The 15056-nt window shown below is 37.8% G+C and overlaps 1 protein-coding gene across 1 annotated transcript; it reads left to right on the top strand.

Moving 5' to 3' along the window:
* Positions 1–3462: 3462 nt before the first annotated feature.
* Positions 3463–14265, top strand: TSTD3 (thiosulfate sulfurtransferase (rhodanese)-like domain containing 3). The gene is made up of 4 exons (XM_006865858.1): positions 3463–3637; positions 13223–13393; positions 13486–13645; positions 14193–14265. The coding sequence occupies exons 1-4, from the start codon at positions 3463–3465 to the stop codon at positions 14263–14265; spliced, it is 579 nt and encodes a 192-aa protein (XP_006865920.1).
* Positions 14266–15056: the final 791 nt, after the last annotated feature.

The raw sequence follows: 15056 nt of genomic DNA, 5'->3' as shown, positions 1-15056 counted from the left end.
TATCCTGCAGCGCCACATTAGATGGTGTTCCCAAATTATTTTCATGTGGAGACCCCGCCATTTGTTTACATTGTAATCGTGTAAATCGTTAATTGTTGAATTATTGAGTATTGGTAGTCGCTCTGCTAGCATGTAAGTACTTCTGGGAAAACCTATATTTGTTGTTGTTGTGTGCCATGGAATCAGTTCCGACTCATAGTGACCTTATACAGGGTTTCCGAGGCTGTAAGTCTTTACTGGAGCAGAAAGCCTCATCTTTCTCCCAGTTTCGAACTGCTAACCTGTGAGATTAGCAGCCTGATTTGTAAACATTCTGTATGAGTCAGAACCGCCTTGACATTTAACACCACCACCAATTCTGTTAAAAGAAAACAGTCAAATTAAATTACACTCTACATTCTTTTTTGAAACTTTTCTCGTTTGAGAATATATATATGTTGGACATCTTTCCACATTAACCTCATTCTTTTGAATGAGGATTCAGTGACTGGATATCCCATTTTCTTTTCAGCTGTTGTTAAGTGCCCTCAAGTTGATTCCAAATCAGAGTGACCCTCTATAGGGTTTCCACAGGAGTGGCTGGTGAGTTTGAATCACTCACCTTTCAAATTGACTTTGTGGTTTATAGCACCACACCAGAAGTGCTATGGAGTCAGTTCTGAGTCATAATGACCATATATAGGGTTTCAGAATGAACATTCATGTTTGTCTACTTGTGCATATATTTTCAGTAAATTAATAGCAGTTGGAATTTCTGAGTCAACATATACACATTTTAACTCTTGAAAGACGTTGACGAAAAAGTTTGCATAAAAGGTTATGTATTTCCAAATCTTCATTTTTGTTTGTCTAATATGTGAGGCTTGAAGAAGATTTGTTATTGTTAGTATCGTTGAGTTGGTTCAAACTCATAGTGACCCTGTATAGGGCTTCTGAGGAGCAGCTGGTGGGTTTGAACTGAGGACCTTGAGGTTTGCAGTCCTGTGCTACTCCTACAGCACCACATCAGGAGTCCATTTGTTGTAGTTAATTGCCATTGAGTCGATTCCAACCCATAGTAACCCTGTAGAGGGTTTCCAAGGAGTGGCTGGTGAGCTTGAATTCCCGACCTTGCGGTTCAAATGGATTATGCAGTCTAGCTCATTAATCCACAGTGTCACACCAGGACTCCTAGGCATCCATTTAGGTGGGGTAAAATGGGGAGAATCCTAACTCTCTTAGTAGTACCCTTCTGCCCAGCATCCTTTGACTTGAACATGACTTATGACAAAACAAAGCAAAAGAAAAATGTGCTGTTTGATAATTAATGTTATTGTTGGTAAGTGCCATGGAATCAGTTCCCACTCATAGTGGTAGTGGTTATGTGACATGGAGTCAGTTCCTACTCACAGCGATCCTGCTCAGGGTTTCTGAGGCTGTAAATCTTTACGGGAGCAGAAAGCCTCATCTTTCTTCTGCGTAACAGCTGGTAGTTTCAAACTACTGACCTTAGAGGTTAGCAGCCCGACTCTTAAGTAGTATGCTAACAGAGCTCCTTCCCATTCATAGTGACCCTGTATAAGATTTGCGAGACACGACTAGTGAGTTTGAACCGTCAACTCTGCGGTTCAAACCCAACTTTTGGTCCAGTGCTTCATCCCACAGTGCCACACCAGGACTCCTGAGAGTTAGTACTTTCTACCAACTCAGTACTATTGGATCTTTCCCAGAAGAGTTAGACTATTTCTCCCCTGTTCATCTCACTTTAATCCCATCTAACTCTCCCCAAAAGAATTTGTGCACTTGAATTTTAGGAACAATAATCAAGTCTTCCTTTTGATGATATGTTTTTGCTCTTGTAGTTGTTGTTGGTAAGTGCTGTGGAGTTGGTTTTGATTCATAGCAGCTACCCTGTATTGGATTTCAGAGGAGTAGCTGGTAGATTTGAACTGCTAACATTGTGGTTCAAACTGAGATTTCAGTAGAGTGCATATTCTGTAGCGCCATACCAAGACTCTTAAATAAATCAAATTTGTCACTGTGCTAGATATAAGAACAATATTCATCTTTCAAAAAAAAAAAAAAATCCTGCAGAAAAATATTTCCCAAATCATGGACATTGGGGAAAAAGAATACTATATGTTCTTTGTAAAAAAAAAGAATACATGCCTTTTGCAAAAACATAAAACACACTAAATGTGATTCAGATTCATTAAGGCTAAGAACCTTGTTTCCACATCTTGTGTTCATACTTCCTCTGAATTTTGATATATATTCAGGACAGATTGGGGGATGTTAACAAATACTTGAATCTAAAGCTATTATAATCATACATTTGACACTTTAGCTCAAAGTTAATCCATAAAACAAATTACACAGAGACTATGGCTAAGTTTCAAATGACTTGGAAAATATTTATTGTAAATGATGTCATTGGTATAGAAATTTGCAGTGGTTTTGTTAATTATTAAATTATTGTCAACTGAATAATTTAAAATTAAAGACTTAATTAAATGATTCCTTAGACATATACTCATAGGTTAAATTTTAATTATGTTTGGGAACCAAGTTGAGAATAAATTTAAAATAAGTTAATTGGAAACAAACTTTAAATATGACCAATGGCTGAAAAATGACCGCTCAAAGACATCCACATCCAAATCTCCAAACATGTGAATGTTATCCTACCTGGCAAGAAGATTTTTTCAGATGCGAATAAATTAAGGATTTTAAGGTAAAGAGATGATACTGTATTATATGGTCCCAGTGTAATCACGGGTCTCCTGGTGTGGCACTGTAGGATGATCAGCACTGGACTTCAAACCACAGGTTAGGGGTTCAAATCCACCAGCTGCTCCTTGGAAACCATATACAGGGTTGCTGTGAGTTGGAACTGACTCGATGGCACTTAACAATAACAATGTAATCACAAGAGTCCTTAAAAGAGAATCTCAAACCAAGAATGAAGCAGGATAAAACAAGAGATTCTTCCCTAGAGACAGAGACTCTCCCAGAGTTTACAGAAAGAATACAGCCTTGTTAACACTTGATCTCTAGTGAGACTGCTGATCTATCGAATTGTAGATAATAAACGTGTTTTTAAGCCAGTAAATTTGCAGTAATTTGTTACAGTAACATTAGGAAATTTACCCTTTATAAACTAGTTACATATAACAGTGACAAACTTATCTTCAAATTTATTATAATATCAAATCGTGGGGATTCCTGCATGGGATTATTTTACTTAATTCAAGTAAATCAACTCTTGGAATTAATAACAATTCCTAGAAAAGAGCCCATTATTTTAAACTATGTGTTACAAAAAAAAATTACCTTAAATATAAATATTTTTACTTTAAAAATTTAAACTTATCTCTCTCTTTAAAAAAGCAATAAAAACAAAATACAAGCCTAACCTTTTATTTTCCCCCCAAATTGTTTAAATTTTAAAGTAAGACATACTCAGTTCATGATTGTGCTTGGATGGCATTATCCGATCTGGCCCGCGCTAAACTGGAGGGCGCTGGAGAGCCAGACGCGGCGCTTGCTGAGGCGGGAGGAGGAGGACATGTTTACTGCACAGCCATGGTGCTGCCTTGGGTGTTTCTCTGGCGTATGCGCAGAGCTGTTTTGGGGTCTACGGAGGCTGCTGTCTGTGGTGAGCTCCCGGTGGTTGGGAAAAGGGAAAGTGCCTAACCTGGAGCCCAGGAAAAGGGTGGCATTGATTTGAGTTCTGGTTTTTTTCAATTTCCAGTTGAATGCCAGTCTCAGTACACTTGACAACTGGAGATGTAGCAGTTCTTGTTTCTACAAATCCTGGGCTACTGAACTGGAGATATAACAGTTCTTGTTCCTTCAAACCCGGGACTTGGGATACTTTGCGGGACGCTGGGAGAGGAATAAACTTTGTTCCGGTCAGCTTATTCTTAATTGAGCAATGAAGGTCAACTCTGGGTTCAGAGGTGGTAGCAAGCGGGCCAAATGACCAGGAAAAGATATTCCTTTCAGATGGAACAGTGTGTATATATCATGAAGGAATGGTGAAAATAAATATTTATGGAAATTTATTACCATATATATTATGGAGTCCTGGTGGTGCTGTGGGTTAATGCGGGCTACTGCAAGGCGCGGTTTGAATCACAAGATTGGAGGTTCAACCGGCCGCTCCTAGGAAAACCTATACGGGGTTGATATGAGTCAGAACTGACCTGATAGCACTTAACAACAACAATAAAAATATATACGTTTTGTATATATATATATACACTGCTAACCTCAGGGCCAGCAATTCGAAACTACCAGCTGTTCCTCAGGAGAAATAGGAAACTTTCTGGTCCCATAAAGATTTAAAGCCTCGGAAACCCTATACAGGGTCGCTATGAGTCGGAACCGACTCTACGGCACACAACAACAACAAATATATATATATATATATACAAAATGTGGCACTGTAGGATCAGCACTGTACTACGAACCACAAGGTCAGCAGTTCAAACCCACAGTTGCACACCTTGGAAGCCCTATATGTAGGGTCTCTATGAATCGGAACCAACAAATACGTATGTATTCTTAAAACTTAATTAACAGCAACATTAAGTAATTAAGTAATGCTACTCCCATTTTACAAATACGAAACTAAGGAGTGAGCAAGCCAGAATTTGAATTTAAGTTTATCTGACTCAAAAAGTGACTCTTTACACTATAAAAATGTATTTGGTGGTGTTGGTAATATGCTGTGGAATCACTTCCGATTCATAGCAACCCTGTGTAGGATTTCCAAGACTGTAAATTTTTATGGGAGCAGAAAGCCTCATCTTTCTCCTGTGATAAAAAAGTATTTAGAACACGCTTATATTTTTGAAATAGCTGGAATATGGTAATTGGAGTAGAGGAATGGAGAACAGGAGAAAGCGTTGGTAAATTAAGTTGGTAAAGTGAGTTGAAAGGTCTTCTAGAACCTCAGAACTTGGACTTTATCCTGTGATGATGTAGGCTGTAGAAAGTATCCAAAAAAAACTTGTTAAAGTGCCATGGATTCAGTTCCAACTCATTGGTTGCTATGAGTTGGAACTGAAGCAAGGAGCAGCTTGTGGGTTTGAATCGCTGACCCTTTGATAGTGGTCCATTGCTTATCCTACAGTGCCACACCCAGATTCCATGAAAGTATCCTGGTTAAATTTACCAGTGTAAATTGTAGCTTTTTCAAGTGTTAGCCTCAACAGGTGAAAATCATACATAATCTGTATCACCTTTGAAACCCCCCCCCCCAAGAGATCACACATCATTTCTCATAAATCTCAAAATTTTTAAGCAGTGGTTAAGCACCAGATGAAGTAGTTGGTTTACTGGTAGACACCATGTTGTATACAAATAACATATTTTAAATAACAGAATCAGTATGGACTAGGAGCTTATAACATGTCAGGTTCAGGATTTGAGATTAAACCAAGGAAATGTATTTGTTTTAGGCTTTTGCTTACTGAGTGGAATGCCTGGTATTTCACTCTTTTTTTTTTTAAGCTTTTATTGTGTATTGATTGAATGAAGGCTTATAGGACAGATCACCATTTTTACATTCAGAAGATCATTGTGGTAATCCACTTTTAACTGATTATTTTTTTGGTCACAGTTATTGTTGTTAAGTGCTGTCATGTTAGTTCTGACTCATAGTGACCTTGTATAAGATTTTCAACGAGTTGCAGGTGAGTTTGAACTGCCAACCTTTTGGTTCAAACTGACCTTGCGGTCTAGTGCTTCTCCTACAGCGCCACACACTCCTTGGTCACAGGAGTATAGTTGAATTGTTACTGCTGTTAAATGCTGTCAAGTTGGTTCCAACTCATAGCGATCCTGTATACGTTTCCAGGGAGCAGCTGGTGGGTTTGAACCACTGACCTCATGGTTAGGAATCCAGTGCTTATTGGACAGCGCCACACCCAGAGTCCATTGTTGAATTAGAATAAGTTAAATATGAGTTTAACTATGTTGTTGTTTAGTGTTGTTGAATTTGTTGTGTGCAACAAAATGAAACTGTGCCATCCTCACAGTGGTTGCTATGCTTGAGTCCACTGTTGCAGTGACCACATCAGTTCTTCTCATTGAATGCCTTCTTCTCTTTCTCTGACCCTCTACTTTACAAACATGGTGTCCTTCTCCAGGGACTGGTCCCCTTTTCATTTAGTTAGTCACATTACTTGCTGTAGTTGTGTTTCTCAAAGGCTAAGTTGCAGAATCTTGAGTGTAACATTAAAAACAAACAAAAACACTACAATTACCCTAATTTTATAGTCTTTAACAGTGATAACAAGTATGAATTCAGCCTGCTAACATTTTATATTTTGAGATTTCACAAAACAGCTAGTGAATGAGAAATATTTGTATTCTGGCTGTTTTAAGATCTGATTATCTTTTTTAAAAAAAAATTAGTTTTTCAAAATTTAAAGATGGAAAAACCTATATTTTTAACTATTACAGTTATTTGTTAATTTTTCATCACTTTGTGTGTGTTATGGAGGAAGACAAATGAAAATATGAGGTTTTTATTTATTTATTTTTTACAACAGCAGAAGGTTTTTGCAACTTACTTTTGGCTTTTCTTCATTTGTAAGAGCTAACAGTATATACACATTTGGTTCTATCGGTTAAGGATTCTATGATTGTCAAAACAGTAATAACTTTGGAGAGTTTTAAGCTAAAAGGGTAAGTCAATGGAAGGATACCAGAATGATGTTGTTAAGTGTTGTCAAGTAATTTTCAACTCACAATGACCCTATAAAGGGTTTCCAAGGATTGAACTGCCAATCTTGCAGTTCAAAACGACCTTATGGTCCAGTGCTTATCATACAGCATCACACCAGGACTCCAAAATCAACAAACAACTAGCTGACCAAGGTTTGGGATTTAGGGATTGAATTGTGCCATCCCTTGTCCTGGCACTGCATGGCACTGCATCCCCAAAGTATGTGTTGTAAATTCAACCCCCCCCCTCCCCAACTTGGAAATTTAGCCATTTTTGTGAGGTTAAACTTTATGACTTCTGAACACATCATGTTTATAAATGGACTTCCTGTCTCAGATCTAAATTATCCTTTCATGTTTCTCATTAGTACTTTTAAGGTATTAATTTTTAGATTAAAATTTGGAATTTATTTGGAAGTATAAGGAATGATGTAAAAGTTTTGTTTAAAGCTTTCTCTTAAAGACTTGTCGCTTGCTCTATATGATCTACTGAATAAAATATAGCTTCACCATTAATTTGCATTGTTACCATTAACAGACTTAGCATACTCATATATGTTTTGAGTTTGATTGTGGACCTGGACTATAAAGCCTTTCCCCATGCTAGTTCTATACTATTTAAATCAATTTCACCTTATACTAATATTTTAAACATTTAAAAACAAACAAAAAACATTTAAAACTAAACTTGAGTATTATTGTTTGTTTACCTTTCTTGTTGTGGTCATTTTTTGTGAAATGTTACCACTGGTAAGTTTTTTTCTTGCTACTTTATATGTTAAATCTTTTGGGTTTTCTTTCAATAATCTGTTTTGAAATATTAGATATGTAAGAAATTTGTAAAAGTATTAAAACAAGTAAGATACTTTTGATATAATTCAGACCATTTATGTCCTTTTATAGTCCCAGATCCAATCAAGAATCATAAATTGCATTAAATTGTCATGTATTCTTAGTTTCCAAAGTCCACAATCTTTGTCTTTCATAACTTTCAACAATTTTTAAGAGTTGTTAAATGCCTTCAATTCGGTTCTTAATCATAGCAGACCTATATAGGGTTTCTGAGGAGGGGCTGGAAGGTTTGAACCACCAGCCTTGTGGTTAGCAGTCCAGAGCTTTTCCTACAATAGGACTCCTTTTAAGAGTAGAGGTTGTTTTATAGATTGAGTTTGCCTGAGATTTTCTTCTGATTAGATTTAGGGTACGCATTTTTGGTAAGAATACTGTAGAAGCTATGGTATGTCCTTCTCAGTGACTCATATCAAGGGGTCCATGAAGTCTCTACGTCTTGATATTGGTGATATTATTGTTGATTAATTGGTTAAAGTATTTTTCAGATCTCTCCCTTTGTAATTAATAAGATACTGTGGGTAGATAACTCTGTTTCTCATCATACTTTCATCTACTGATCTAGCATCGAAATTCAGCATCTATCAATGTTTCTTGCCTACAACAAATACACCTACTCCTCACTTATTGACTATCTTGTTATCTTACATTTTGCATCCATGATAGTAAAAAATCTATTATCCGACTGTTTTGTTCATTAGCAACATGTTGAGGTGTGAAGACTATAAAACTCTGTGATGTGTCAACGTGGCTGGGCCGTGATTCTCAGTGGTTTGACAATTATGTTGGCGTCCTTCATTTTCACATAACACAATTTTTGCATAATGATGTGGTCTTTGGAACCTAGCCATGTCAGTAAGTGAGGAGTGGGTGTAATACTGTATATTATTGGAGTGTTTGCCTAATGATTATTTTCCATTTCTGTTATTCCTTCTACATTAACCGGAATTCAAATGTAAAGAAAAGTGTCCATTATCCTTCATTTATTTATTCAGTTACATCCCTGTATCAGTATAAACTCATGGGTTTATTTTATGGATTATTATACAGTTCTTTATTATGTTACCAATTATTTAACAGAGATATAAACTGCCAGAAAGCACTTACAAGTGTACTTTAAAATGTCTCCACATCTAGGGGAGACACACAAGAATGCCCAAACTTGTAGACAGCACCCATTCAACCTAATTTTTTTAAAAAAATGTTTTATTGTGAATTATATGATAGATTACATGGGAGAACATTAGTTTTACATTCATTCTATCGTATATCGTTTCATTGCCATGGTTACAATCCCCTCCCATGCATCATCAACCAACCAAAGGGTATACCCTGCAAGCCTGCTCCCTATATTACACCCCCCCGACCCCCCCAGTCTTCAGCACACAGCCCCTCTCCCTCTCTGGATCTAAAGTCCCCAGCTGCTCCATCACTCCACGTCATCGTCTCTGCCTCCATTTCAGGCATCACTAGTTCTCTGGGTAGGCTCCCACATTCCGCTCTTCTCTGTGTTGATGGTCCTAGGGACCTCCGCTCCTAGACTAGAAAGTTAATTACCCCCTTCCTTGCTATAAAATGTCTACCTTTACATTTCCAACCCTCACAATCAGTCCTGATAACAATTATTCACTATTGTATCACAAGAGACCCATATGCATTTCATTTCATCAGCTACGCCTAGACAGATCGGATACTACTCACTGGAAATTCTACCTTCCTCCAGGCCCCCTGACTCTAGGTTCCCTCTTGAAAGCTTGTAAGTCAGCCACTTCTTGCCTTTGTAGCCCCCACCCCCATTATGGGTAGTCAATGTCCAAGTTGCCCATCCCTGTCTACTCTGTTTGTGGAGTCAACCTGACTTTGATGGCTTGATGATCAGAACTCGACTAGAGGAAGATTAAAAAAATTTTTTTTTAAATAAAGGAAACAAGTGTAAACTGCTACAGTTTGATGAACTTGAGTTATACTTATGTGTTGTTGTTATGTGCCATGGAGTTCGTTCCGACTCATAGCGACCCTGTACAGGGTTTCCGAGGCTGTAAATCTTTACGGGAGCAGAAAACTCTTGATTTTGAATGACTGGCCATTCTGTGGTTAGCATACTTTAATATTGTTGCTGTCCCTCCTATATAGCTATCTACTGCTTTGCTGAAAATCAGGCCACAAGGGTAAGTTTCGTTCCAGACCTGAAGGGTGGTCAGGGCCATAGTCTTGGGTTCCTTCAGTCTCTTCCTGACTAGTTTTTTTTTATATAATTTTGAGATTTGTTCTCCATTTTTTCTCACTCTTTGTAGTATTTTGATATTTATAAATTTATGGAGGTTTGTTTTGTGGCCTAATACATGGTCTATTCTGGAGAATGTTCCATGTGCACTGGAAAAGAATGTGTATTGCACTGTTTTGGGGTTGAATGCTCAGTACACATCTATGAGGTCCAGTTGGCTGATTGTGTTTAGTTCCTCTGTGTCTTTGTCAAGTTGCTTTCTGATTGTTCTATCCATTTTTAAAAGCAGTATATTTAAACCACTGACTATTATTGTAGATTCATCTATGTCTTTCTTCAAATGTATTAGAATTTGCTTTATATATTTTGGAGCTCTTTCATTGGGAGTATGGTTATGTCGTCTTGTTCAATTGCCCCTTTAATCATGAGGTAATGTCCATCTTTATCTATTATGCTGGTTTTTGCCTTAAAGTTTATTTTATCATTAGTACTGCTACTCATGTTCACTTTTTATTGCAGTTAGCTTCATGTATTTTTTCCATCCTTTCACTTTTAATATGTTTTTGTCTCTGTGTGCAAGATGTATCTCTTGCAGACAGCATATTGAAGGATCTTGTTTTCTTATCCATTCTGCCACCCTCTGTCTCTTAACTGGTGCATTTAATCGATTTACATTCATTGTAATTATTGGTAGGTATGGATTAGTTGCTGCCATTATGTTTTTTTTTGTGTGTGGTGATGCTGCTTTTTTTGTTCTTTGTTCTGCGTGTCTTCCTGTGCTGTCTTCATGCTTTTTGTGTTCTTTCTTGTGTTTCTTCATAGTTTTAATGTTTCCACGTTCTTCGTGGAGTTTCATTTTCTTGGTATGTTGTGAAGTGTTAATTGTCTTCGAGGTTATCTTATATTCCATTAACTTTTCCTTCCATTTAGTGCAGTCTGTTTTATCCTGTAATCTACCTGTCCTTCGCACCATTTGGATCTCTGTTCCTACATGTTTACCTTCTTTCACATTGTACTTATTTTGATCATAGTTTGTTCTTATACTTTTGTTCTGTTCTCGACTCTTCCATCTGTCGATTATGTTCTGGGAGGTGCTGCCATGTATTTCAATCTCTGGTTGTTGTCTGTTCTTGTTGGTTTTCAGCCCACAGAACTCCCTTTAGGAAGTTTTGTAGTGAAGATTTGGCTTTGGCAAAATCCTTTAGCTTCTGTTTATCCTGGAATGTTTTGATTACACAGTCCTATTTGATTAATAGCTTTGCAGGATAAAGGATTCTTGGTTAGCATTTCTTTTCTTTCAGTGTTTTATTTATGTCTCCCCATTGCCTTCTTACCTGCATGAGAGATGCAGCTTAATCTGATTTGCTTGCCTTTGTATGTAATACTTCTCTTTTCCCTAGCTTCTTTCAGGATTCTGTCCTTTTCTTTGATTTTGGAGAGCTTGATTATGGTATCTTGGTGATCTTCTTTTGGGGTCTATCCTTCCTGGGGTTTGTTGAGCTTCTTGAATGCTTTTCACTTTCAGGATGTTAGAGAAATTTTCCTCCAGAAGCTCTTCAACTGTTTCTTTTGTGGACTTGTGTGATTCTTCCTGTTTTGGGATGCTGATAATTCTTAAATTATTCCTCTTCATGCTGTCCAACATGAATTTTAGACCTTCTTTGGATTTTTTTATCCTTGTTTCTGCTTGCTCCTCCATCTTAGTGGTACTGAGAGATTTGTCCTTCAGTTCACTAGTTCTGCCTTCCAGCTCTTCAATTCTACTTTTGTCCTTTCAGTGTATAGTCTATTTCTGATTGTCTATTATTAATTGTTTGAACCTCTTTCTGTAGGTTTTGAATTGTTTCCAATGCTGTATTGATCTTATTTGATTGTTCCTGTAGCACTTTCCTGTCTTCTTCCTTATTTTTCTTAACTCATTGTAAAGTGTTTTGAAACATTTTAATTATTTTTCTGAATTCCTTCTCAGGCATTTCCAAAGGCGGCCTACCTTCCAGAATGGAGTCCAGGTCTACCTCTAGGTCATTTGTCTCAGACATTTGATCTTGTTTCTGCATGCGTGCTGATATGGTGATCTGTTGTTGCTTTTTGGACATGTTTAGTGTTTAGCTGTGGCCTTAATACTTAGTTGAGTGTGTGTTTTGGTATTTTTTATTCTTTTTGATTGCCTTCAGGTAGATATAATCAGGAGGTTGGCTTCCCTTTTCACCTTGCTTAACTAGAGTAACTTTTGCAGGTGTTGTCTGCCTCCTTGGTGTATGGCAGTTGGTACTGGTTCTTGCTTGGATTGTGGGTCTTTATAGGGTGTGATTATATCCTAAAATATGAAAGCAATTGCTGTCTTTTCTTGGGTAGTATAAGCAGAGAAAAAGCCCCCTTTAGATAAAATCGGGAACAGAAACAACACAACAGAACTAAAGAACAAAAAAACAAACCAAAACAAAAAGCCAGATTGAATACTATAGTTTATAATCGTGGAAAAAGGAGAGGAGAGAGAGAAGAAAGAAAGAAAAAAAATTCTGTAGCCTAATATGAGTGTAACTATATTGTCCTCTTTCAGCTTCTTGCCTTTAAGGCCATCTGATAAGTTTCAAGATGCCATTGTTCGTTGTTATGCTGTACCTCAGGATTTAGTTTTTGGCCTGTTTTGTTTTTAAACTCTCTCCCTCTCCACACCTCCTTTCTGGGCTTTTCCTTATTAATAAACAGTTCAGGTCTGGCTGTGGCTGTTTTGAGCTGCCTGCTTATAGCATAGTGGTTGCAAATTGGGTGCCAGCCCCAAGGCCTGCAGCTCGAAACCACCAGCTGTTCCGTGGGAGAAAGACTAGGCCATCTGCTCCTGCAAAGATTCACAGCCTCAGAAACCCTGTGCTGGGTCACACAACAAGCAAGAAGGCAAGTCTCTAAATGCTGAGAATCTGTATGCATGCGTGGTGGAAGAATCCTCTAGTGGTGGGGATGGGGTGGTGTCCACTCACTCAGGTACCCCCTCTAATGACCAGAATGGAGGTGCATAGACCAGTAGGGGCCAATGAACAGATACCAAAAAAAAAAAAAAAAAAAATCAGAACAAAGCAGAACCAAGTAGACAATATTGTCACCATTGCTCCGAGGTGCATTGGTCGTTAATTCCTGGTGGGTCTGTTCTCCCCTGCTTGGTCTCGCCCAAGTTGTTGGCTCCAGGCTGCTGCTGGCAGACTCTAAAGTATGAGATTTCTTACTTCTGTTATAAGTTCCAAAACTATAAGCCTTCAAACTTAAAAAATTCCTACCTATGTGGTTCAGAGTTTTGGAGCTCTACCCTGAACCTGCTTCATCTGGTATTCTGTGGTATTGCTGATGGTGATCTTTACTACCCCTCTACCCTATCCGCCAGCAAGCCCCTACTAATTACAATTTTTCAAAGTGCTCAAAGTATTTTATTCTTTTCAGGTTTCAGGACAGTAAGGGGAAGCTGCCACACTTTTTGTACTGCATCTAAAGATGTTACTTATAAGGAACTTAAAAATCTGCTGAATTCCAAAAACATTTTGTTAATTGATGTGAGAGAAACATGGGAAGTTCTTAAATATGGAAAAATCCCTGGGGCCATCAATATACCATGTAAGTGATATGTGCCATAAATTAAGCTAATAACATTTGTCATAAATATTTACTGTCTAAAATTAAAATGAAATTCTTTATACATTTTTCAGTGGGTGAGGTAGGTCATGCTCTACAGATGAACCCAAGAGACTTCAAAGACAAATACAATGAAGTAAAGCCATCCGAATCTGACAATCTAGTGTTTTCTTGTTTAGCTGGATTGAGAAGCAAGAAGGCTTTGGACACAGCATTATCTTTGGGCTTTAAGAGGTGTGTGGATAAAGCATAAAATTTGGATTCAAAAATGTTTATTGCAGTATTTCATATGTATTACATTTTTATTGGTTTATTAGGAATTTCTTATAATTCCTGTTTGTAATGTCGAGATAATAGGATTAAAAGTCTTTGTTTTCAGTTTACGTAAATGCAATGCAGTCTATTAAGTAGGTTTAGGGACTAAATAGGAGCCCTGGTACTGTGATGGATTATCAGCTGGGCTGGTAACTGCAACGTCAGCGGTTCAAATCTACCAGTTGCTCTGTGGGAGAAAAATGAGGCTTTCTACTGCCATAAATATGTTCTGGAGTCCTGGTGTGGTGCTATAGAATAAGCACTGGATTGCTAACCACAAGGTCAGTGGTTTAAACCCACCAGTCTCTCCTTGGAAAGCCTATACAGGGTTGCTGAGTCAGAATTGACTCGACAGCACTTGACAACAAGAACTAAATACTATGATGAGTAGCCATTGCATTATTTCATTTTAACATTGTTATAAAACAAGAATATGCTTACAGTACTATTTCATGCATGTTTTCAGTGCTCAGCACTATGCTGGAGGATGGAAGGAATGGACAACCTATGAAGTTTCAGACAGCAAACAAGGAAATTGATTTCTGGAATACATGTTGGCTCTGTCCTTGTGTACATGTACCTTAAGATTGTAGAATAAACAAAAGAATAAAAATCTATTCATGGCACCATCAGTTAATGACTGGGAAAATTCTGTGTTATGTCAATTACTTGTTGAATTGTTTTCTCATCTGTAAATTGAAAATGCCACTTCCTATTTCCAAAGGCTATTAAGGATTGTTGTGATAATGTTATGAGACTTGTCATGAACATGTAAGTGTTGAGATTCTAGGAACTAATTCTTAAGTAGTACAGTGTAGTTCAATAGTATTTCCAAATACCAGGTTACTTTAGTTACCCGTATGGGACTATTTGTGTTAGTAGAGTCTCTATTTATCATACTGCTGCTGTTGCTGTTGTGTGCCAGTCAGATCCGATTTATAGCGACCCTGTATAGGATTTCCTAGGAGCGGCTGGTGAGTTTGAACTGCCAACCTTGCAGTTTAAACCAACCTTTAGGTTCAGTGCTTCTCCTACAAAGCCACAACAGGAGTCCGTTGTTGTTGTTAGTGTGATTTAGTGGGTTCCAACTGATAGTGAACCTATGCACAACAGAACAAAACACTGCCCAGTCCTATGTGAACCTCACAATCATTGCTACCACTGTGCCAATCTAGCTAGTTGGGGGTCTTCCTCTTTTTCTCCGACCCTCCATTTTACCAAACATATCCTTCTCCAGGAACTGGACCCTCCTGACAATATGTTTTAAGTATGAGAGACGAAGTCTGGTCATCCTGGCTTCCAGGTAGCATTCTGGCTGTACTTCTTCCAA

This window comes from Chrysochloris asiatica, unplaced genomic scaffold (assembly GCF_000296735.1).
Source record: "Chrysochloris asiatica unplaced genomic scaffold, ChrAsi1.0 scaffold00084, whole genome shotgun sequence".
NCBI classification, from domain to species: domain Eukaryota; kingdom Metazoa; phylum Chordata; class Mammalia; order Afrosoricida; family Chrysochloridae; genus Chrysochloris; species Chrysochloris asiatica.
The sequence above is the reverse complement of the archived record's forward strand: the minus strand, read 5'-3'. Positions and strand labels throughout refer to the sequence as shown.

Bases quoted from the DNA above. Each gene is read 5' to 3' on its own strand.
- TSTD3 (XM_006865858.1), top strand. From the start codon at position 3,463: ATGGCATTATCCGATCTGGCCCGCGCTAAACTGGAGGGCGCTGGAGAG. The intron at 13,394-13,485 runs GTAAGTGATATG...TACATTTTTCAG, and splicing joins TGGGGCCATCAATATACCAT to TGGGTGAGGTAGGTCATGCT. The intron at 13,646-14,192 runs GTGTGTGGATAA...GCATGTTTTCAG, and splicing joins TTATCTTTGGGCTTTAAGAG to TGCTCAGCACTATGCTGGAG.